General features: G+C 36.0%; 1 protein-coding gene across 2 annotated transcripts; it reads right to left on the bottom strand.

Annotated features, from left to right (window-relative positions):
• Positions 1-641: 641 nt before the first annotated feature.
• LOC121405956 (metallophosphoesterase MPPED2-like) lies at positions 642-21,103 on the bottom strand. Of its 2 annotated transcripts, XM_041596955.1 has the most exons (8): positions 20,297-21,103; positions 19,301-19,485; positions 13,851-13,997; positions 13,115-13,264; positions 5,894-6,013; positions 4,828-4,936; positions 3,568-3,683; positions 642-2,067 (listed from the first exon to the last, which is right to left on the bottom strand). In XM_041596955.1, the coding sequence occupies exons 1-8, from the start codon at positions 20,305-20,307 to the stop codon at positions 1,814-1,816; spliced, it is 1,092 nt and encodes a 363-aa protein (XP_041452889.1). In that variant the 5' UTR covers positions 20,308-21,103; the 3' UTR covers positions 642-1,813. The 2 variants fall into 2 exon arrangements, with proteins under 2 accessions (XP_041452889.1, XP_041452888.1); XM_041596954.1 differs by lacking the exon at positions 13,115-13,264 and having other exon boundaries at positions 20,297-21,101.
• Between the last annotated feature and the right edge of the window lie 4,636 nt (positions 21,104-25,739).

Here is a 25,739-nt window from a genome sequence, read left to right as displayed (position 1 = left end):
TTAAATGTGCCATAATTTTGTAAAAGCACAGGCATGCACCTAGTATTGCATGCATAGAGCCCCACCCTGAAATAATGCTTTTTAAACTCTTCAATTAAGACATCGGGCATAGACATATTGCACAATTCTTACACTTATGAAATATTCATTTTGATTTAAAAAATAAAAGAAAGCACGAAGGAAATATAGTTTTATAGCCAACGAAGTTTAAAGCTATGGGTATTCAAATGACTTTGATTAGTGCTCAAAATGGGCAATACAATTTCCATCACAATGAGTAACTTCAAATAAATAGAGCTGAAAAACCCTGATATTGCATAAGCGCTGATAGTTTCAAACACAGTAAATTCACCAGAAAGCTCCAAATTAAAGACAAAAAATCTGAATTCATCTTCAAAGCTGAAACCTCAACCCCTGAGAATAAAAGATCAAGCGATATCTAAAATGGGGAATCTTCCACAAACTTTGTTCTTGGTATCCATCCATAATAGTCATAATACCCTGCCTTGTACAGCACATCACATAATCACCAAACGTCTCCTTGAGCTAACACAGGCATTTGGATACAGTTTTACCATGGCATTTTTTTTAAAAAGCTAGACAGCCTTTTACAGCTTACAAGATCAATAAATGAAAGTGAACACATGTATTAACTTCAAGGGATGAAGTGGAGGCCGGCTTCTAGGTCACATGCTGCCGGCCTTGGTCTCAGGTAGAGTCATGTGTACACAGTCTATAGGAGGTTTTCTCTAGCAGCATTGTCACTCAATATCAATATGTTAACAAACACCTTTGAATAAAGTTTTACCCTGGCATTTTCAAATAGCCCGACAGCCTTTTACAGCACACAAGATTGATCAATAAATGCATCGGCCTGTTTGAAACATCCATGAGAGTGAACATATGTATCAACTTCCGATGATGAAGTCAAGGCGAGCCTCTAGGCCACATTTTCCCAGCCCTGGCCTAGGCCTCAGGCCAATTTATCTGTACAAAGTCTACAGGAGAATGATTTTTCAGTGTCCACGAGACTCGGAAGTGCTAGCCTCGGATACACATCCCTGGTCACTTCCCACACATCCAACATTGTGAAGCACATATCACATCATGTCATAAAGTCCCTATGAACTGCCAAAGGACTTGGATATTATTACCCTGGCCTTAGCCCAGCAGCCTTTCACGGCGCGGAGGAATTTCAAGGAATAAGTTCCTGCCAGGTACCCATTCACCTCACCTGGGTTGAGTGCAGCACAATGTGGATCAGTTTCTTGCTGAAGGAAATCACGCCATGGCTGGGATTTGAACCCACGAGCCTCTGTTTCAAAGTCAGAAGACTGATCCGCTGCTCCATATTGAGCCTCCATGTTGCCTCATAAATAACATACCGGTAAACGCAAACATCATGGCCCCTTAGCTGTCTAGGATGCCCCCCCCCAAAAAAAAAAGACTAATCCATCAAACAATAATAATCTCACACGTTAATGAGGCATTATTGACCAATCATAAGGCAAATTGTTTTATGACTTTTTTTCCTGGATTCATTGTTTACTTTAGTCAGCCCACCTGTCCACTTTGAAACACCCGTATAAAGCGCCCTACAAATGTTAGCATTATTACTATTATTATTATCATGATTGATTGCATGTATAGGTCATACTGTACAATCAATAATACAAATCAACTTAAACAATCAATAACTAAAGCTCTGTTTATACAGGCCAGACCATTCCTTGAGCCGGTCGCAAGTTTCCGAGCAGTGCTCTCATTTTCATAGAGGTATAAATAAAACATATTACATATTCAACATTCCGTGTTACACTGAGCTTTCAGCTTCTACCGTCGGAACCCGAGGCGTTGGAAGATCAAAGACTATGGGGGGATTGCACGGACGGTAGTGAACATCACATATTGCAGCATTGACAAACGTCGTTTGGCCATCTGTCGTGACCCCGTAGCCCTCGTGGATGTGGCCGAAGACGTGGTATTTCGGGCGGACGCGTCGCTGGACGGTAGACAAGAGCTCCACACACCCCGCCCGACAGCCGTTGCTCGCTAGATCCCCATGACCTACAAGGGGACAAGGAGGAGGAACAGATATTTTTCAATGCATGTAAGATACCAGTATATCGGACAATAAATTTATATAGTTTTTAGAAAGTTTTGTTAGAATACTCCTCAGGCAGTGGACATTGTCATGGCATTATCCCATGACTAAGGTAAGGATATTCCTGTAAAAATCTAAGAGAACTCGTTCTGATATATTAAAAATAAATACCAGTTGTGGTAATGATCTCAAAATGAGTTCTAACAGAATCTAATAAAATGACCACCTAAGTTTTTTTATACATATAAATAAAATATATGCCGATTGGGTCTGGTAAAAAATGTGTAATTACTTAGAGATGAGCAAAATAAGCACAGAATTCCATGAAATGTCCCATATTTTTCCAAGCAATATTATACATGCCCCACACTTGCATTTTTATGTTATCATCAGAATTATCGGTTTTCAGCTAAGATTACATGATTTCACAAAGATGTGTTGATTTCAAAGTACCAAATCTAGATTTATGATAATATGGTGGTAATTATTAAACCTTGACTTTTAAAGCTTTCTCATGAAATAATGGTTTGCTGCTATTACTTTTTTATCTTTAAAGATAAATTCCAGTTTTGGTAACGATCTCAAAATGACTTTTTACAGAATCTAATATAATGACCACCCAAGTGTCTGTTTGTATGAATAAAAAATATGTGCCAAAGGATTCTGGGAGAAACTGTGAAATTGCTGAGAAATAAGCAAAATAAGCACGGATTCGGTCACTTCCATCGGGTCTTTATTCCAGCAATAATAATACACTGTCCCATGTGTGCCTATCTGTGTTGGTGATCTTCAGTGTGAACGTTTTTCAGCGTAGATTTCAAGATTTCACAAAGTTCAGTTTATGTAACTTAACCAGATCTTCATCCTCGATGATATACTGACAATTAAGCCTGGTTTTACAGACTTTCTCATGAAATCAGTGTTTACTGCAACTACTGGAATTTCTCTTTAAGCTCCAAAAAAGGTGAATATCATTATTATATTCCATTACATTCATCAAAAAATGCTCAATACTAACGAGATAATTGTTTCAGTCTGGGGAGTGTTTCATCAATATTTTTGTCCGACAAGTTGTCAGATCTGACAACTTTCCTTGATTTTAATTGGCTGAGAAGCAATGTTACAACATTGGGATAAAATTCGACTTGTCAGATAAAACGTCCTTTCATGAAATGCTCCCCAGAACTCCAAAAAAATAAAATAAAATCCTTGACTGGTCATGAGGGAAATACTAAAACCTATTTCTATAAGGCCTGCTATCAAAATAGTCAAACAAAATTTTTAAGATCACTGCTCAAATAAAAGAGCAGTCAATATTTGATTTACATTTACATGTACATGTATGTACCAATTAAATTTTGTGCAGGGCAATGGTAAAAAATGCTGCCCTGCTAAAACCAAGCCAAACGGCATATAAATAAACATACTGGGCATTATTATCATTATACTACACATCTATTTACCAAGTGGTGGGCCATGGGTAATCAGTATATCAGTATCCTCAGGAATCTTGTTCCATTTATCTAGAAGTGCTTGGCCTCTGGGTAAATTGAAACCCCAATCACAGAACACTGGTTGCCTGTAAACAAAGAAAGAAAAGATAGTAAGAGCAAAATATAAAATGACAAAAAATATCACCAGTTCAAGAAGGGTCATTTGCCTGGTGAAGCAACAAACCAATAAAGTAAACAAAGGTCAAAGGAACTATTTTCATGTCCAAAATATTTAAAATAAAAAAATTCAAAAGGCAAAAAAAAAATATCCATAGCCAATTCGGTGGATTTGCAATATGGTGCGCCATCTATCGGTTTCAGGGCCAAATTTCTTACTTCGGGTCGACATCGCACGCAGGCGGTGCAAAGTGCAAGAGTACTGTATGTGACTGTGATGATGAGATTAAAAACCATAGGGCAAAAATTCACCAAAAGCGGTCTCAAATTTGCAAAAAATATGAAGGCAAATTTCTATCCTAGACCCTTGTAAATAGCATATCCTGTCGAGCCGCATCGGCCAGTGCTGAATAATGGCGTGCTTGCATGCACTACAGATGTCAACTTTTTCCCATGAGGCATTGCGAATCTTGGCCAGACCGCTGCAACCGATAGATGCCGAACTGTACTGTGAATCCACCGGATTGGAGGGTAATGATTCGTCTTTCAATGAGAGGGATGTGAGTTTGAATCCAAGCCATGGCGTGTTTTCCTTCAGCAACAATTTGACCCACAATGTGCTGCACTCGACCCAGGTGCGGTGAATGGGTACCCGGTAGGAAGAAAATCCTTGAATGCTCAGGCACCTGATCAAGGTAGCTGTGCTAAAGTAGAACAGTCTTCACAACTGAAGTGACTACCCTGGGTAAAATATGATGTTATTACTTCACTATTATTATAGACACCCCTTAATCCTAATCATCTGCCCTGATAAAATAAGGTTAACTAGAAATAAAGGGTAAGGGTGTTCATTAAGGCCAGGAGTAAAAATAGAACAAACAATGAATTTGATATAGAACAGAAAAGAAAGGGATGCAAGCCGGAAAGAAGGTCAAAAAATCTCTTACAATGAAGGAGACAGTCGGAAATGAAGACAGTTCAACAAATAAAGACATATAGATAAAGAGAGAACAGACATGATTAAGAGCTTCAGGGCTGTAACTATAAATCACAATGGAAGAATATGGCAAGAACAAAAATACAAAAAGAAGTAAATTAGAAAAAATGCATTACCATGGTGATCCATAGATCTTAAATCCCATTACATGTGTCTGAGAGTCTTCTAAGTAGGTGCAGTTTGTAAGTAGAGATCGAATTTCCTTCCATTCATTTTTCTTGAGTCCTGTACCAAAAAAATTAATATTAAAATATATACGTTGAAATACGAATTAAACATAATAAATTCCAATCTTGTACCAATCTTTGAATTATTTTTTTTTAAGTCCTAGAAAATGTGTTTGCATGTAACATTGGTGGTGATTTTTTACCTGATTGCTACATGTAAGAAAGCATGAATGCTTGTAAGCAAGCAACCAGAGGACCGACGGCTTAATGTCCTCTCCGAAGGACCTGGTACTGAGGATCAATGCCTTACCAAAGGGCACTAGTGCACCAAGTGGGAATCGAACCCGGGTCACCGGAATACGAAACCCCCGCTCTACCAACTGAGCTATCACGCCTCCTCAATGAAAAATATTTTTTTTTTGGGGGGGGGGCAATGTGATGGCAGAAGCCGAAATTGAATGGTGAAGTACTTTTGGGGGATTTCAATACCAAAACTTATGATAGGATTCTTATAAGGAGGTTCACCCAGGCAAAAAGTTTATTGTAAAATAGCACTAAAAAATTCATTTAAGATATCGGTAAATATTTATGGAAAATTCTTCAAAATTTATTAGAATCTCAAATTTTTGATTTATGACGTCATGTGTGAGCAGCTTTCTATGTATCGTGAGTTACAAAAATCAATATGTCATTTTCTTTTTTTTTTTAATTGAAAATTTATGGTTTTTATTTGTCCCTTCACTATACCAACAGAGTCCGCTCTTGAAAGAAGAAAATTTAAAGTTTTCATTAAATACTAAAAACTTGGAATTCATACATTCTAGATCATATAACGCATGAGGCAGCTACTGACGTCACAAATCAAAAACTTAAAATTCGAATAACTTTCTTAATCTTTAATCAATTTCCCTCTTCGCCAATATCTTATTATCATTTTTCTGGCATTAATAACAAATTTTCAACAGGGTGAACTCCCCCCTTTAATATCAAACTTGAAATAGTGTGAGAGGGTTACCTTCAAACGCTGAGGCAAAGCTCATGAAGACATGGCTATTCCTTTCTGACATGAGTTGCTGATCAAAGGTTAGTTCATGGTTGCCTGCGATGACGATCTTGTGACGATGAGGTAGTGTACCTGTAGGATAATATAACAATATATAATAATGATTATGTGAAACGTTGTGGCCCAGTGGATTAGTCTTCTGACTTTGAAACAGAGGGTCGTGGGTTCGAATCCCAGCCATGGCGTAATTTCCTTCAGCAAGAAATTTATCCACATTGTGCTGCACTTAACCCAGGTGAGGTACATGTATATGGATACCGGCAGGATTAATTCCTTGAATGCACTGAGAACTGAACGGCAGCCTAAGCTAAAGCCGGGGTAATAATAATTAGCACTGCGCTAAAAAAAAGATTATTTCTAGATAGATGGCGCTGCGCTAAAAAAAAATGCCCATTATTATCATTAATATACAAATATACAGTGTACCAGGCTTTGAGAAAGTATAGCAGGAATTATTTGTCTGAGGTTGGACTGGCATTACTACTTTGTCATATAATACATTGATTATCTCATTTGCATACCACCAATTTTAACTGTCAAACTTATACTTTGCATCTGATTTTGATTAAATTTTGGGCATTGTGCTAGTTTGATTTACTCCTTCCATTCAAATAAACTATTTGCTGGGGTGGACTTGCCCATTTTAATTTTTTGTGCCAATTTGAGGACTAAAGACAACCGATTTTATACATGGGATCCCTTCCAAAAGCACTGCACCTCTGTTTAATGAGCCAGCAGGCACAGGTTTACACAGCAAAAATCCTCACAATAGAGAGACATCAATTGATCACTTGCTAGAGAACGATCGTTGAAAGCTAAGGTACATGTACTCATGAATTTACAATTAGGTAAAATCCCTTTCCTTGGATTCCCTTTCAACATGCACACCTGATGGGATTGAAATGAACAATGTACCTTGAAAAAGAGGTTTAATAATTAATTTCTTAAGAACACCTTCAGCTCATCAGCAAATAAAGGGATGACTGTGAATCATTCTTCGAAAAAGAAAAAAAAATGATGATGAAAATAATGAACAAATTATATCTAGGCCTTTGCATCATTGAGTGGCAGCTCCAGCTAAAGCTGGGGATTTGAACTTAGTGTCCTCTGGAAAAAAACCTCACGTATTAGGAGTGTGCCACTAGAGTTAAGAATATCAGATATACATGTATTAAAGGAAATAGAGGAAAATCAAAGAATAAAGTGAAGGATAATGAAATAAAGATTGGTACAGTTTATATTGAAAGGGGGTTTGGAAGAGCAGTGTACACAGAAACATGACAGGGTCCCCATTTTCTGCGTGCATATCAGACTTGCACGCACTGGAATACTGGAATGAGTTGCCACTTGTATTAAGAAGCATCTTTTTGCCTAGTATATAGTTTTATAATCATATAATTCCATTCAATTACTTCATTGTAATTGTGTCTAATGGGAAAAGCACAAGAAAATATATACAATTGTAAATCTAACCAATAAAACCTCACCGGAAACCGAGAGTCAAGTTGTCAACGTTCCCCCAGGATATTGTTTGCTCTTTCTTTCTCTCGTTAACTATCTTCTCTTTCCTCTTCATCATTCTTCTCTTTTCTACCTTTGTCCTCTAACTCTCATCCTCAACATTTTTTTATTTTCTTTCCCCTTTTCCTCTTTCTTCTCCTTTTTTTCTCCTTATTCTCCTTCTTTTCTTCTTCTTCTTCCTCCTGCTTTTCCTTCTTTGTCTTCTTCTTCTTCCCCTTCTCCTCCTCCTTCTTTCTTCTTCTTCTTCTTCTTCTCCATCTTCTTCTCTCCTTCATCCTCCTTCTCTTTTGCCCATCTCCTCTCCTCAATTTCTTTTCCTCCTCCTTTACAATTGTTGAGAATTATCTAACCAAACACAACATGAAGTTTCAATATGAAATACCAGTATGACAGGTACATGTAGCTATTATTTTCCCCGGGAGAGGGGGGGGGCTACTCAAATTACAATGTAATACCTATGTGCCGCGCCAAAGTCGGGGGTCGCGGTCTGGAACGAAATCTTGGTCTTGAAATGGGGGTCTCCGAAACAGCTCTTGGATCAACAATATTGCTAAAAATGTAATGCTCTTGAGCTGACTACATAAAAAATAGGGTCTTGGGAACTCATGTAAATAGCAAGGTAGATAGCGCACTGTCCAGAACGAGAAACACAAATGAGGGTCTCTACATGTAGAATGGGGAAAGATAGGAATTTCAATGGCTTTCTATATGAAATTGATGATGCTCTGAAATGGAAATTTAGGCTGAAAAAGGGGGGACTCAACCACGGCACATACGTATCATACACAGCAAAAACTGTGGTGTTAACCGGTGTACATAGAGGACCACACCAGTTATTTTACACCAGTATTAAATTGGTGGTGTTAGTTTTACACCTATAGGTGTTATTACAACACCTATGGTTGTTACAGTACATTTACACTCTTTGGTGTTATGTTCAATCTCTAGGGTGTTATTTTAACACCTCAGTGTGGTCCTCTATTAAACACCAGTTGGTATCAGTTATAACACCACAGTTTTTACAGTGTACATATATACTACGTAGCCCCACCCCCGGGTTACTTCCCAAGTACATGTACATGTATTTAATCTGACAAAGCACTTGTCACGTTTGCCTTTCAATAACCTTCAAATGAATCAAGAGTAAGGACATATCTTCAAGGAAATTGCCTTTAAATCATTCGCCTTATCTACAAGTGAAATCTCCTTTTGTCGAGGCTACTTCCTCTTTCTTTGTTCAATCAAATACGAGGCAACTTCCGGAGAAAGAGAATTTCTTACTAAAAAGCTATCGTCCCCAGGTATTTGAAATTCACACGTTTTTTTCCACCCCTCGCAACTTTGATACATCGGCAAGAAAACTCTAGACAAATCAATAAAACCTCACCGGAAACCAAGAGTCAAGTTGTCAACCTTCCCCAAGGATAGTTTTTACTTTTTCTTTCTCTCTCTAACTCTCCTCTTTTACCCCTTTCATTCCTCCTCTTCTTCTCCTACTTCTTCTTTTCTTCTTCTTCTTCTTCTTCTCCCCCTCGTCCTCCTCTTCTTCTTCTACTTCTTCTTTTCTTCTTCTTCTCCCCCTCTTCCTCCTCCTCTTCTTCTTATCCTCTCCATCATTTTCCCAATCTCTTTCCTCTGTTTCTTTCCTCCTCCTTCTTTTACTTCTTCTCCTTTCCCATCCTTCCCCCATCCTTCTCTTCTTCATTCTCCTCCTCTTTCTTTGCTTCAACTTTTCCTCCTCCTCCTTCTTGTTCTCCTCCTATCTCCCTGTCACCTTCTGCTCTTTTTGTCTCCTTTTTTAAGCCTTATTAAAAACACAATCCCATCTCTCTCTCCCTCTCCCTTTCCTCTATTTCTCTCTCCTAAAGTCCAAATGCAGTCTCTAGATTCAGAGCATTGTACACATTTTGCACAACATCAAGGGCATCTTCACCTTCAAAGCTTTACTGAAAGAAAATGTAAAACAGGGCTGGGTGGGAAGCCCTAGGCATCGTCATGGCAACATAATGCATTCAAGAGCATTGAACAGGAGGCCAACATGCACCCAACCGACCTACTTCTTGCCTAAATCTTAATCGTGGGCACAATTTATTGAACGCTCCATGTTCTAGAGCTACAATAAAGTGAGTTTTTGAAGTAAAAGGAAAAGAATAAAAGCAACTTTAAATGAATTACAAATATTCAATGAATAATTCATCCTCTTCCTTGTAGAGGCACAAGAAAAGGGAATTTGTCAATATTGATAACAAGCTGGCAAAATTATACAAATCATTTTCCCCTGAGCTCGGGCTCAGCCTATCACAAAGGAGTGAATATTGTTTTATGATGATGATAATTAAATTTAGTGGTGATGATGGTTATGATGATCATCATCGTGGATATGTTGATAATGATGATAATGATGATAATTAAATATTAGGCATTTGTGCAGCGCCATATATCTACAATCTATTCTAAGGTGCATTGTCATTATTGTTACCCCGGCTTTAGCTCGAGCTGCCTTTCAGCGCTCGTGCATTCAAGGAATTAATCCAGCCGGGTACCCATTCATCTCACCTGGGTCGAGTGCAGCAGTGTGGATAAATTTCTTGCTGAAGGAAAACACGCCATGGCTAGGATTCAAACCCACCTGTACGACCCTATGTTTGAAATCCTAGAGTCAGAACCACTAGAACTCAACGCACCCACTTACAGTTGATGATGATGATGATTACGATGATGATGATGATGATGTAGAGAGATGGTATGTACAGTATTTGGAAATCATTATCAATGTATTATAATGCGCCCTCCGTGAAGTGTTTAGACCAAATTAAACTCTCCGAGAAGAACAGGCATGACTTTGTCTCATTTTTTCCTTTGGTCTCCCAGAAATTTCTCATACAATGTAGTTCTGAAGGTGTGGATGGATGGATGCAATGGTGACCAAAACCATTAAATAATTGATCTGAGCTACATGTATGTAGAGAATGCAGCACTCAAGAGTACCTGGGGAAGCTCACCTGGGAACATTACTCCAGCAAAGTGCATTTCCCAGGTCAGTGTCAACACAGAGCCAGACAGTTGACTAGTCTACATTAACGGACTCTGATTGTTCACAAAAATGTACTTTGCATGATTGTGATGCGAAAATTATCGAATGAATTCTGCCATTTTGTTGAATTATTTTTAATGTGCTCTTCTAATGTTCAAATGCTATTGTGCTATTTTTAAGGTTCAAAATACCATCACTGTGAGACCGAGTTCAGGGACCCATCTTACAAAGAGTTGTGATTGATCTGATCAATCGCAAATATGGAAAGCCAGCAACATCAACATCTATTATGCATGTCTATTCAAAATATTTTTTTAAGTTCTATGATTTATATTCATGCATTCATCGTTTTCTTGAAAATTCACTGCTTCTCTTTGTTTACCAAGGACATTGAGCAAATTTCCTGTAGAAAAAATCATGACACTGATGGATTTCCATACTTTACAATTGATTGGATCAATCGTAACTCTTTTTAAGATGGGGCCCTGGATGATAAAAAGAAATGCAAGACTAAAGTGTATACATGTAGGAGTTAGTCTTCCGCACCAGTAGCATTTCTTACAATTAGCATTTCATCAAAGATATAAAACCATAGTCTCTGCCTATAAGATGGGCAGCAATTTGAGCGTTCACTACTTTGCAGGCTTGTAATGAATTACATACTGTACATTAGATTCTAGTTCCAATAGTTAACACATTGAATTGTGAAGAAATGGACCTGTCTGGAATAAAGACCAATGGCTAGGGTTCAAGTAAATAAGATTTGCGTACATAGCTGAACCCTAGCAGAAGAAATGGGTCTGGAATAAAGACCAATGGTTGAAGTAAATAAGATTTGGGTGAATAGCTGAACCCTAGCAGAGCATCACCCTTCCAAGCTCTGGCCTATAGTGAGGCCTGTGAGACAAGATGATGTTATTGTCCATGATGATAAAGATGGTGATGACCGTGATGATGGTGATGGTGAAGGTGAAAGTAAAGATGATGATGATGATGATAGTGGTGGTGGTGAAGATGATGATCATGATTATGATGATCCCATCATTAGGGTGATGATGATCATGATGAGGGTATAACGATGATAATGGTGGTAATGATGTCGAAGACAATAATGAAGATGATAAAGAAGTAGAAGAAAAAGAATGAGACGATGGTGATGATGATGATGATGGTGATGATGATGATGATGTGATGATGATAAAGATGACAATGATAATCATGATGATGATCATGATGGTGATGATAATGAAAAAGAAGATGATGGTCATGATGGTATAACAATGATAATGGTGATGATGATGTTGAAAATGATAAAAGTAGAAGAAAAAGAATGTGACGATGGTGATGATGATGAAGATGATGACAATGATGCAATGTCCAAGAAACTTGTCTACATGTACCATTAATACTATCAGTTTCACATTCAAAGTTTCTAACCGTCACTATTCATCTTTTACTTCTCACATAATGGGAGGGGGCTGTCCTACAATAAAAGTAAATCGCACTATTGGGTCCGTACATACATGTATTAAACTAGGTCATGAACTGAAGATTATTGTTAACATAACAAATGAAAATGAAATTTCAATTAAAAAAGAACAGTCATATTTTGAAGCATTCTGTAATTCTTACGACTAATACAAATCACTTCACTCTATCAATTGAAACAGTTTCTGCATTTCAAATTTGTTCAGTCATTTTCTCACTTGTTCTTTCCAAAACAGTAGACATAATTTATCGAGTAAAATTGGTACATGTACGTACATAACTATGTAGGTTTTCTTTCATTTTGATAAAAACAAAATTGCATCAGATACATGTATATTCTGTGTTCATAAAGAAACCACAAGATGCTTGATTAGTTCATCGCTCAAGGTATAAATTCACTGCATGTGGCATAGATGAACATGCATTTCCTTCAAGAACTATGGATGATGAGTTTTCTCCAAGGTTTTAATACACCCAGTTCGTGAAGTTCAGAACAGCCTTGGGGAATAAGACCCACAATAGTGCAAGCGAGTGTCTAGGAGTGTTTGCATTCATGTACTTAAGCTTGGATTACAAACCTTTGTGTAATTACAATTAAAAACAAAACCAAATTCACGGTTACCACATCATAGCATTAAATCAATATTCCATCAATGCTGAATATCATCCTTTTTAAAGCCACTGTGTATGTACATGTATAAAAGCAGTCTGACCCAAAAAAAAAAACTACTAGCTGGGGAGTTTTAGAGTGCTTCATCAAACAAGCTTCATTCTGATTGGCTGAAAAGCAGATCAGCGTCTTGACTGTTACAACATAGTCTGAAGGCACAAAACCTGATGGCCTGATGGAAAATTTGCTCGACAAGCTACCACGCTTTAGGACCCCTTTCTCATCTTGGTTTTTCATAAAACTAAATAGCGGAAAACAGTTTTAATTCATAGTGGAAACAAGTTTAAAGGGAACCAAAACCCAAGAAAAGAAGCAATTATTGGAAAGAGTGAAATGACAGGAACAAATTATATCAAATTTTAATATCGGTTATGAAATTTTGCATCAGGTCGCATGGTAACAGACAAGACATGCTGTCCTTCATCCACAATACATCATGACTCGGTTAGTTCCTACTTACCTAGGAACTCATTGAATGCAGTGACTTCTCTTGGGAGGCCAACGTTATTGAAGCTTCCAGCATGAATAAAGACATCGCCGGGCGGGACCACCTTGCTTAGATACGTTGTCTTTGAGAAGGTATCTGATGTGCATACAAACCTTGTGTGACCTTTGACCCATGAATATGCATGAGAGGGGGAAAGGGGTGGAGGAGGAGAAGTCTTTTGAGTATTTTGAGCCATCATTTACCACATAAACCTGTACCTTCAACAATGTCACAAGAGACTTCAGCCTGTACACAAGAGCAAGGTGACCACAAACTGCAAAAGCCACACCGATGATGAAGAGGGATGATGAAGAGGATGATGAATGCATGCTAAAATAGTGAGCACAAAACTTGCAAAATCTGCACAGCTTTCACAGAAGAAGCAATGATTTAAATCAAGATCTGCAAACATACAGTATGTTCCATGAAACCAACTCATTTTAAGAATGTTCAAAGAGATATATACATGTATGTAGGAAATCTCTTCCATCTATATGAAGATGCAATATCAATGATTTTCCCTGGATGAGATTAAATAATTGGACCAATCAAAACTCTTTGTATGGCAGGGCCCTGGCTAGTAAAGGCTCTCAAGATATAATCTTTTATTTTCAAATTGTTAGGAGTATGAAAATACATTGTAGTTGATGCATGAAAATTATCTAGTATGTTTGCAGAACTTGAAGTGCGGAAGAACCGGACAACTCACCTAGAAACTCATTGAAATTTACCACTTCTTTCCTGCGGCTAATTTTGGTGAAGTCCCCGGCATGAATAAGCACATCCCCCTCCGGTATCTCTGGCATGGCACCAGTCTTGGAATGCGTGTCCGATATACACACAAACCGCACATGGTCTGGCACAATAATAAACACAAACAAACAAACAATAAATCTAAAGCAATTTCATGCCAAGCAGGGAGGGGTCATAAAGCTGTTAAAAAGTGTACACATGACTATAGTCACAACTTTAGGTACTGGTACGACTCTACATGTACATGCAACTTAATGTAAAACTGGTGATCTTATCTTGTGCTACAATGTATCTTTTAAAGGGGTGGTCCAGGCTGAAAGTATTTATAACTTAATAAACAGAGTAGAATTCACTGAGCAAAATGCCGAAAATTTCGTCAAAATCGGACAACAAATAGCAAAGTTATTGAATTTTAAAGTTTAGTAATATTTTGTAAAAACAGTCGTCATGAATATTCATTAGGTGGGCTGATGATGTCACATCTCCACTTGTTCTTTTGTATTTCATTACATGAAATTAGGTTTATTCAATTTTTTTCCTCCAAGAACTAGAAATATTGGATTGACAACTGATTTAGTGCATTAGATATTTATTGCTGCAACTTATTTCATTATAAGGGAGACACATTATTCATACAAGTATGAAATAATGAAAAAAATATGATTTTATGTAATAACATAAGAAAACGGAAAGTGGAGATGTGACATCATCAGCTCGCCTTTAACTGTTTTCACAAAATATTGCGAAAATTTGAACTTCAATAACTTTATTATTTCTTATCCGATTTTGATGAAATTTTCGGCATTTTGCTCAGTGAATTCTACTCTGTGTATTAAGATATAGATATTTTCAGCCTGGACCACCCCTTTAACTTAAAGGGTCTTAAATTCACCCTCCCAAAAACAAAAAGTTGACTTGAATACAATGAGAAAAAAAAACTCACTCAAATGCTGAAAATTTCATCAAAATCTGTAGAAAACTAATCCGATCAATGAAGTTATTTTTAACACTGAATATGAGATTAATTTTAGAGTTGAATTAAAGAAGAAAATAAGTAATTTTAATTATATAAAATTAAGAAAATCAAAGAAGGTTTAACTATACACTTTTGCCTGCATTGATTTTGAATTTTCTATTTTGTACAACAGGGGAAGCAATCGCATGGGGTTCAGTGTAGTCTGGCTTTCTTTTTTTTGGGGGGGGGAGATTTGAATCATGCCAATTGATAATAATGTGTGCACAAGAACGAGGAGCAACTGTCAGAAACATCATGCTTAAATTAAAATGTAAACAAGTACTTAAATTGTTAAAATATCCATGGGTGACAAACAACTATATAGTGTAGGTATAAATTGTACGATGGACACAACACACATGCAAACATAAACACTTGATCAATACAAACAAACAAGATGTCAAAAGCTTTAAAAAAATCATGATACTGTTTAAATACAGGGTAAATTGCTTTAATAAAATAAAGACAGATATTGAAACTGAGCTACATGTAGAAAACATGTACAGTAACAATTTCGTAAAAACTGCTGTAATTCAAAGAAATATATTATAATCTGGTGACTGCTAATCTGGTATACATGTACTACATGTAATTGTGTAGCGCTGTAATTCTTAAAGGGGGCATTCTGGGCAGAAAAATAATTATAATTACAATTGCATCAAAATCTGATAACGAAGATTAATTTAAAAGCAAAGTTATTGAATTTCAAAATTCATGCTCAACATCTTGTGAAAACACATCATTATGAATATGCAGATGAGTTGATTATGTCACATCCTCACTGTCCTTTTTCTTTATGTTATTACATGAAATCAAAATTATTTCATTTTTTTTCAAGCATGTGTGAATGATATGTCTCCATTAAAGTTGCAGCAATGAATACATCACTTTAAATTTCAATTTATTTGCTCATAAAAATCCATGGGATATACCATCATTACAGTTTGCTCATTATGAAGATGAGCATAGAACTGTAACTGTTTCACCAGAGTAATGCAAATGTCATAACTTTGTTATTTCTAGTCTGATTTTGATCAAATTTTCAGTGTGTTATTTGTCTGATTTTTCTTTAAATCTGTTAAAATCATATCATTTTCAGCCTGGAACGTACCCTTTAAGCTTTCAAACACAATAAACTTTAAATGTTTATTGGTCAACTAAATCCACACTTCTACGTCATATTATTATATTTTCTTATAGACCTGTAAACCTGATAACAAAATTTCATTTTGAGAAAGTTTGCTTACCGTACATCTACATTTTTCAAATGATAAATTTCAGCATTTGGATGAATTTTTTGGTGGTTGTCTTTATACATTTTGTGTCAAACTCTTTTAAAATACTGGGCCCAACTGAGGCACTGTCTGGCTTTTGGCATTCCATAAAAGTAAGAATCTTAAATCTCAGTCCTTTGTGTTTGCAAATTATCAGTACTTCATTCTAAAAAATTCTAATTCTAATAATAGTTACTCATTTTTTAATGTGAAAATTATTTTTTCTTATAGACCTGTAAACCTGATAACAAAATTTCATTTTGAGAAAGTTTGCTTACCGTACATCTACATTTTTCAAATGATAAATTTCAGCATTTGGATGAATTTTTTGGTGGTTGTCTTACATTTTGTGTCAAACTCTTTTAAAATACTGGGCCCAACTGAGGCACTGTCCGGCTTTTGGCATTCCATAAGAATCTTAATTCTCAGTCCTTTGTGTTTGCAATTTATTAGTACTTCATTCTAAAAATTTCTTTATAGTTACTCATTTTTTAATGTGAAATTAAATTACCAGAGTGCAAATTCACAAAGGTGGTTTTTAAAACCATTGGTTGAACCCATAGTTAATGCAAATTTCCAGTATGAATTAATATACCATGGACATGCATATTAAATATGTCCAATGCTGATGCACGCTTATATTGTCACAGTGTGCTAATTTGATGCCTGTTGCCATGTTTATCCACACTATTTTATTCGGGAGTCCACTGTCTTGGATTAATGAATCCACTCTTCAAACAGTGGACTCATGAATAAAATAGTGTACATGTACTTTATGGCAACAGGCATCAATTTTCGCACGCTGTGACAAAAGCTCGCATCAGCACTGGACATTTTTTATTATTAACCGTATCAGACATCTGAGCAGGGCAACTTTGAAACATTGTTGCCTGCTTAAGACTGGGATCAAACTGCCGGTCAATAAAATTCCAATTGTTTATCCACGGGCCCAATTTATTGCCCGCTCAGGAAAGTCAATGAGAAAATGCGTGGAAATGTAGCGGGCAATAAAAAGCAGCGCTAATATCCGGGTATTCTATGCGTTTTTGCACGCGTCCTTGAACCGCGCAGTGCTATACGTCATAATGGTAATCAAGTTAAGACAACGCTGGATACTGCGTCCCCAGGCCAGGGACGCATCATTTCAATTACGTCACAATGGTAAAGTTCAGAGGCCCAGTCTGCTCAACATGATAAACTAGATTCACATTCTAAAAATTTGAAATATCTAGATTTTAACGATTTTTGCTCTAGATGCCTGATTTGGTTAATAATAGCAATATTGACTGGCCTGGGGGCGAAAGGACATATATCGCCCTCACTAAATTGATATCACCCTCGTCTCCTCGACTCGGGCGATATAAATCTAGTTTGGGCGATATATCGCCCCGAGGCCAGTCAATATTGTTTTAATATACAAAAATTACACGATATAAAGTAAGCATAATGTATACAGGAAATCTGCATAAACCATGGGTTCAACAGATGGTTTGAAAGATCACCTGTGTGAATTTGGGCCAAAGGGTTACAATCAATTGTTTGAAACAATTATTCTAATTAGTTACTACAGACAGTATGCACATTACAGTAAATCCTTTTGATAATTGGTATTTGTACGATCCAGATCTAAAAGGTCCTTGTAACTTTGCAATCATCAATCACACTTTTGTATACAGAGGCCAGGGGACTGTTTCATCAACATTTTTGTCTGACAAGTTGTCAGATCTGACATCTTTCCTTGATTTTGATTGGCTGAGAGACACTATTACTATAGTAACTGTCGGATGAAATGGGACTTGTCGGATAAAACGTCGGACAAGTCCTTTCATGAAACGCTCCCCAGGGCCCTATTCAATACATAAATTATGTAAAGTTTTAATACTTTTTAATTGGATAATATGCATGGCATGATTAGAATCCTTAATTTTGATTGGCTGTTGTAAGCATTGTTACCATGGTAATAACAATAGAAAGGCAACAATTGTACCATTATCCGTTATGTTACGCAACATTGGCCCATACTCTGAAGTCCGGTTTAACTAATTATAGACCATAGTCTTACTCTGTTCTAAAGTTACAGGAAGTGAAAAATGTATAACTTTGTTTACATTGTTCCAATATTTACTGTGTTCTTTCTTTATCCTTTACGATGAAGAAAACTGGTTTAGGTTATTTCCAGTCAGTGCATTTCAGGGGGATGTTTCACAACTTAGATTTAAGTATGAGTCTTAGAGTCGCATTTAAATGCCGATGTGTACATGATATGCAATGCGCATGATCTGACCAATACAGTCATGCCTTTTATACCACAAAAGTGTGACTCAAGTCATCCTTAATTCTTTGTGAAACACCCCCCTGAATTATTTGAGTGTTAAATGAGCTGATAAATTGAACCTGTACTTAAAGGGGAATCCAACCCAAATAAAGACTTGTTTTTATAAGAAAAAGAAAAATCAGACAAGTTAATAGGTGAAAGTTTGAACAATATTGGACAAACAACAAGAAAGTTATGAATTTTTAAAAGTTGTAAATATTGGTAATCACTATACCCATGGAGACTTCAAATTGGCCTCATACGGGATGTCACAGTGATGTAAGGCAAGGACTACTCTTCCATGTACTCCAATACATATTATGGCTAAAATGTCATTTTTTCCCTAAAGTTTTATTTCAAATCATATTTTTCTTTCATGAGGACATAAAACAATATACTACATGGGTTATATTTAGATTACTGCCCCAGGGGAATAGGTACTTAGGAGAAAACCACAAATCCCTGATAATAAAGTACATGGCCTATGGGAAAGTTGTCCTTGCCCCTTGTCATAATTTACTTACCCAGTTGCCAATTTGAAATCTACATACTATTAGAGATCTCAATTTTAAAGCAGCTATAACTTTCTTATCGCTTGTCCGATTTCTTTCAAACTTTCGACATTCTGTTTAATTTATTTTTCTTCTTCCCAACACAACATTTTATGGCCAAGGCTGGATTCCCCTTGTAACAGATTTGTGTCACTGAAGTTAAACTGCAATTTCAAACCAGAGTTTGAATTTTAACCGACTTCAGAATACATGCCATTGACTTTTATCATTTAGAAAAGTAAAGAAATTCACCTCTTGGTTTGGGTGTGGCTGGATCGATAGGCTTTACCACATCAACCTTCTGTTTGTATCGTATGGTATCCCATACACGCGTTGGATTGCGAGTTTCAGGGTGGACAGTGATCTCTGTTGATTGGTCACCCGGCTCTGGTTCCTTGGACGCCAAGCTCCGCCCACTGGCTCCTTTCAACATCCGGCTGGAAGGAATTTTAAGAGAATAACATGTCAATAATTGTCATGAATATTTAAAATTTGTGCTGGTAACAATTGTTCAATATCTTGTCTTGTCTTTCAGTTGATGCCAACAATCAAAGTGTTTTGGCAAATCCTAATCTCAAAGCTATCAATCCTAATTCTAAAAAAACTTAAACCCTCACCCTAAAATGTTCAGCAAAATCAATGTATACATTGGAACATAAGCTAGGCCTCATAAAATTGCAGGGAATAATTTTGCTTATACACATTTGAAGAGCACTTTTGGTCATAAGAGAAAAGCTCTCAACTGTTAATAGTGTACAGTTCTATATAAAAATATGCTATACAAAAGACTTTATGCATAGCAGTCTTTCAAAAAAGTCAAGCAAAATTATTCCCTAACATGCATCTACATACAGTTTAAAAACTGAAATCTGCAGTATAACATGGGTCAAATATTATACCACTAGACTAGGGTCTAATAATAATGATGCAATGACACAAAAATATAAAAAAATAACAAAAAAATAGTTGAAATATTTTAAAATGCTAATTATACAAGATATTGCAAACAAAAACAAATATCTTCCAGAATGTAATGTTATATAAACGCCCCTCAAAGTCAAAATAATCTACAAATGTTGTTCTACTCTACAAAGTACAATTACTTCAAAATACATGTTCACTCTAAGTCAAATATGTTACAGTAACAGATCTAATTAAAAATCTAAATGATCATGTAAATTTACACATTATGATTAGAAAAAATATCACTGGTTAGACTCAATTCTGGAGTAAAAATAAAAAACTTACCGAAATGACATATTGTCTTTGAGTTGAACTGAAGTAAAATCTATTGCAGAACCCTGCTAAATTTGAAAAATAAAGAGAATATCTTCCCTCCTAAATTCTGAGAATACGGAATCGAGTGTACGTCACGTCAATCCACACTAGTAAAGATCACTTTTTCTAGCTTCACGCCGCAATGTTTTATTTCAGCAAAGCAGTCCTCGACTTTGACAGGAGTCAAAATTGATTTGATTGTTTTGATTTGAAGTTCTTGGAACTTTGGGAACATCAAAAGAAATTGAATTGGATACTTAGTAATAGTAGTAAAATTTGCAAAACAGTGGCATCATTTTTTAAAAGATCACACTTCTCGGCATATTAAGTTTCCAGTCAGACAGTGAAATGTTTACAAATAAATGCAATGATGCAGATTCTGATTCCAGCTAAATACAGATTGACAAGAAGACAGTCATTCAGAGAACTAGTATCGCCTCAGTGGTAGCAAGGAAATAATTCAGGTCATGTTCTAATTTTGTCCATTACAATGGAGGAAAACCTGGTCCAAGATCTGAAAGCAGTAAGCCGGGCATTCACGTCACGAATGGGCTTCCTCATTATTGCACGTCGATTACGAAATAACTTGTTTCTGTTTGTTCACTCACTCCGTCATTCATGAATCATCAAGCGCGTCCGTCCGGCAGATCCAGCTTGGCACTGCCCTGCCACCGTCAACATCTACGCCGGTGGGCCGGGCTCCTCCACGAGTTGATTTCCGTTGCGAGTGACGCCAAAGCGGATAAAAATTGCATCATTATCAATTCCTGATCCTGATCCTGATCTGAGTAATACCATTCCCAAAATCGTTGAAATCTTCACTCACAATGACCCTGAATGAGTTTTATCTCTTTAGTAGCATGCCTGGGTATGCATTTAAATCCAGCAAGATGAGAAAATATACCGGATTTACGAAATTCGAGAATTCTACTTTTCCGATATTTCGGCTGCTATTGTTTTACTGTTTGTTGTCAGTAGATGGCGTTTCTCACATCTCCCTTCGATTCCATGATCAATCAATAATTTTCATTTCTATTTCTTTTACATGATCTGTCATGACAACGTTTCTTTTCTCGAAGATACTTTTCCAGTGGCTAATGTAGGCTTGTACATATTTATTTATAAAAATTTAGTTTGTCCGTAGACCATTTATCTTCCTAATTTTATACCTTTAATTCATTCTCCGTTTCAAAATATAAACAAATTTGCTTATATAGATAATTATGATTTTATTTTATCTAAAAGACAGGCCTTCTCCAATAAGTCTGTAAATATTTCTTTTAAACAATGTTTATATAAAGATTGTCCATACTGTGGCTTTCCATTTCATTATAAAAAAGTATATTGTATCAAATTCTAATTTATGATATGACTTATTTGTAATTGTTTTGTTTATTTGTTTAGATTTGTTTGCTTATATGTTTATAGATGTTTTTAAACTATCATGATTATGCATTTGTCCTGTATTTTGTTTAGTAATATTTAAATGTTTGCTTTCTTTATAATTTGTATTTGCTTTTAATCACGGCCTCGCGGAAAAACAAATATATGCTGATTGGGGGCACTATTATATTTTGTTTTAAATGTGAGTTTTAAAAACAAAACAAAACAAATAGCATGTAATCTTCATGACCTTTAAAGATCTAAAACATGTTCTACTTATAAGTATATACTTTTTTGTGTGTTATCACTGTAATTTTTATTATTTGAACTACTTTCTCTTATTTTTCCGTCCCTTATTCGTTTTATTTTGATATTTGTGAATTACTTGTTTTAAGTTTGTCTTGCTGTGCCCGTCTCGATTTTTGTATAGAGTTTGTTTATTATTAGTATTGAAACTAAGTTTAGGGGCTTACCTATACTCTACAAGCTTTTGCTTTTCTTGGCAAGTACCTCCGTTCATTTCTTGTTTCTTTCCATTGATAAAATTACTGCAACAAATTGTAGTTTTGTTTAATTCATATTCAACATTTGTTACGAAATTTCATTGATTTGTCTGGATTATCTATTATATTAAATATGTATTGTTACTTTGATTATATTATGAAAAAAATGTTTAACGGAAATAAATAAATCTAAATCTATAATAATCTACATTAAAATAGTTTGTATGCAAAAAGGGTCAGATCCACAAAGTGACTTTATACCATTCCGAGAAAACCATTTTTTTTAAATTCCCCCGTACTGCAATATTTTTATGCGATCTTTCTACTATAATAAACTAACCTATACCACGTGAACATTAATACCTGTCTTCGTATCTTTTAGATATTCTTTAAAAAATCACCATCGTGGATCTAGGCCCTTTTTTAAAACAAACTGAAATGGATCCAACCCATTAAGAAGAAAAAAAATGAAATTTTTATTCACATTTTGATGGGAAAAACAATGTCTCTTTAATATTATTTAAACGACTGAAAATCTGTACATTGGGATCAAACATAGTCAAATTTTATGTTTAAAAAATGGATATATACCTGAAATGAGCTCTGAAGAGTTTGTTTGCAAATCTACTTGAGACTATTCCAAGAACTTCTTTTTTATTAATTCCCCCATATTGAAACTGTATTGTAATGATAGCCTACCATATGAACATAAATTTTGGTAAAAGAGAAATCTGCCTGGCTTCATGTTTTATTCCAGTATTCCTTTCCAAAATATACTTTTGTGGACAACCCATATTTTTCAAACAAACTGAAATGGATCTAACCCCTTTTGAAAAAAAAAATAATTAAGTGTTTTATTCATTGCACGATAACATAACAAACAAATAAATAATGATAATAATAATAATTGGCATTTATATAGCGCTTTATCAATCTACGACTGTTCAAAGCGCTTCACAATTATCATTACCCGGTCACTGGATTCATAGCATTCCAAGCAGCCTGTTAGGCGCAAACTTGCTAAACCAACCACAATGACGGTTGTTTCCTACCGGTACCCAATTAGCACCTGGGTGAGAGTGGCAAAGTGTGGATTGACGCCTTGCCAAAGGGCGCTAGGCCATGGTGGGATTCGAACACACGACCCTCTGATTACAAGGCGAGAGTCAGAACCGCTACACCAAGGCGCTTCCACAAATACAATCACTAAAACTCAATTCAATACTATAAACTTATATGGCCTACCAATAAATAGAAGAAAAAAATAAAGTGTGTATTACTTTCCCTTCCCGCTTTCTTTTCCTCTTTCTATTCATCTGACGGAAAACCTTGCTCTTTTATGTAACATTTGCTGTACTTCAATGAACATAATCATAAATATTTTACATTTTGTTGTTTTGGTTTTATTTATCCAGTTTGCAACGTTGCATAATTGAGTCGGAGTCATGAGTTCCAACGATTCCCCCTGCTTGATGCATGAACATCAATAACGGCGATGTGAGGCTTCTGTCACAAGGCTGGCGGCTCATGGTCATGTTTGTGTGTGAGAGATCATTTTGATAAAGAGCGCCATCATACACCAGTATTTATTTTTTTTTCTATTTATCCTCAATTGAGGTACTTTATTATTCATAAAATATCAAAAGAAACAGGTTTTTACATTAACAAAATTCACATATCACACGACAATATTTTACAAGAAATACAAAAAAATACAATAAAATATGTTACTTACACTACCAGTCACAATTCCTCGGCCCGCTGTCACCCGTCGAGAACGAGAGAACAATAGATTCAGTGGACTGAATCCATTGTTCTCCGGCTCCAACAGGCCAACCAACAGCGGACCATAAAAACCGCGACTTGTAGTGCCGTATTCACTCAAAGTAAAAACGTATCTTCCGCAACTCAGTTTTATTAAATCTTTTCTGATTATACTTTAAACTTAGGTGAAATCTTATTTCTGCTTTCAGATCTTTCAATAAATAGTTTCCATGTAAATCATACACCAGTATACTTGTGTAAGTTAATGCAAAACAAAACACTGTACTCTATATAGAAAGAGAATTGACCAATTTCTTTGCAGTGTAATGAGTAAAATAAAATCATAAATAAATAAATGACTAAATAAATAAACAAACAAACAAATAGATAAATAAATGAATAGATAAATAAATGAATTATTCAATTAATTAATAAATAAATTAGTAAATTCATAAATGCATTAAGTATTTAATCAATTCTATTAAATGAATTTAATGAATTTCCAAAAAATGGGGGAATTGAGCGAAGCAAGAGAGCCAAAAAGGTCTTGCTTAAAACTGTAAATCTAACTTTGACATATTTCAATATACAACATCGTGAAAATGATTTCATTGTTTACCCTTTCCCTTACTTACAAAATTAAACATTATTTTCATTCACCACCATCTATCTTTTCTGCTCTTCTCGGTCATGGAATTTTTTACGGGGGGGGGGGGGGGGAGTAAGTCCCCAAGTTCCCTTCAGGGGCTGCCGAACGGTTTTCAAAGTGATGGGGGGCTGACCATGCAAAAATCACAATCCCATGGTAATTTTTTACATTTTTTGTACACGGTTTTGAAAAAAAGTGGGGGCTGAAGCCCCCCCGCTTCCGCGGCCCCTGCTCGTTTTGAATGCTTAGATGGGCGAAGGTCAACTTGTGCTGGTGTTGATGGGGGGGGGGGGTTATAGGTCATAATGATTTTGTAAATCATCAGATTTTTTTTTTTTTACTACATTTTGCCTGATGAGATTTGTTGTAATCCTTATCTAAAAATGTTATTCCCCCCGCAAGCGGCGGTGTACGGATGCAGGGCTTGGGGACATGGAGCCCCCCTCGGCCAAGTATCAGTTAGAACTATGCAAAAAGAATGCTGACTGAGAGGTAAAGAAAAGAAAGCAGATGAAATATCACACATTCTAAAAATAAGTTATAGGCCTGTCTTTCACAAACTTATTTTTATAATAAAAAAGAAATCAAAATTTTGTATTATTCTCTTTGTTTATTTGCAGCTTTCTAAAAAAAAAATTGCCCCTTACGCCATGTCTAAATTGTGTCCTTACTTTTTTTTAAGACTTGTAATATGCCCCATCCTGGTCCCCCCTCCCCCACTAAAATATCCCTCATGGCTCATATAAACACTGTTGATCAGTCTCCCCATCTATCGACATCCATGGTCACATGTTCTTTTTTATGGGGGGGAGGGGGCAGTGGGAATTTTACATTACAAAGAACAATGAAGTATATTTGACTCTAGTCAAAGCCACTATAGTTTGAAGGCTGCAGGGGACTGGGGTCATAGAGCGATGAGATGAGAACACCTTAACTTTTTGATAGATTTTGTCACGATATTCAGAAAATGATGTAATATTTCATTTCTTCCCTTTTCGCTTTTCTTTTAATATTTTGCTCCCACTCTTTTTTTTTCTTGTGGTGACCCCCCCCCCCCCCCCCCCCTGTAGTATTCAAGCCTGGCCTGACCCAGTGCAAAGACAAAAGAAGAAAT

The sequence above is a fragment of the Lytechinus variegatus genome, chromosome 19, assembly GCF_018143015.1.
Source record: "Lytechinus variegatus isolate NC3 chromosome 19, Lvar_3.0, whole genome shotgun sequence".
Classification (NCBI taxonomy): Eukaryota; Metazoa; Echinodermata; class Echinoidea; order Temnopleuroida; family Toxopneustidae; genus Lytechinus; species Lytechinus variegatus.
Note: the sequence above shows the minus strand (reverse complement) of the source record. Positions and strands in the feature narration are given on the sequence as shown.

Bases quoted from the DNA above. Each gene is read 5' to 3' on its own strand.
- LOC121405956 (XM_041596955.1), bottom strand. The intron at 13,998-19,300 runs GTGAATTTCTTT...TTATTGTGCCAG, and splicing joins AGCCACACCCAAACCAAGAG to ACCATGTGCGGTTTGTGTGT. The intron at 13,265-13,850 runs GTGAGTTGTCCG...CATGGGTCAAAG, and splicing joins AAATTTCAATGAGTTTCTAG to GTCACACAAGGTTTGTATGC.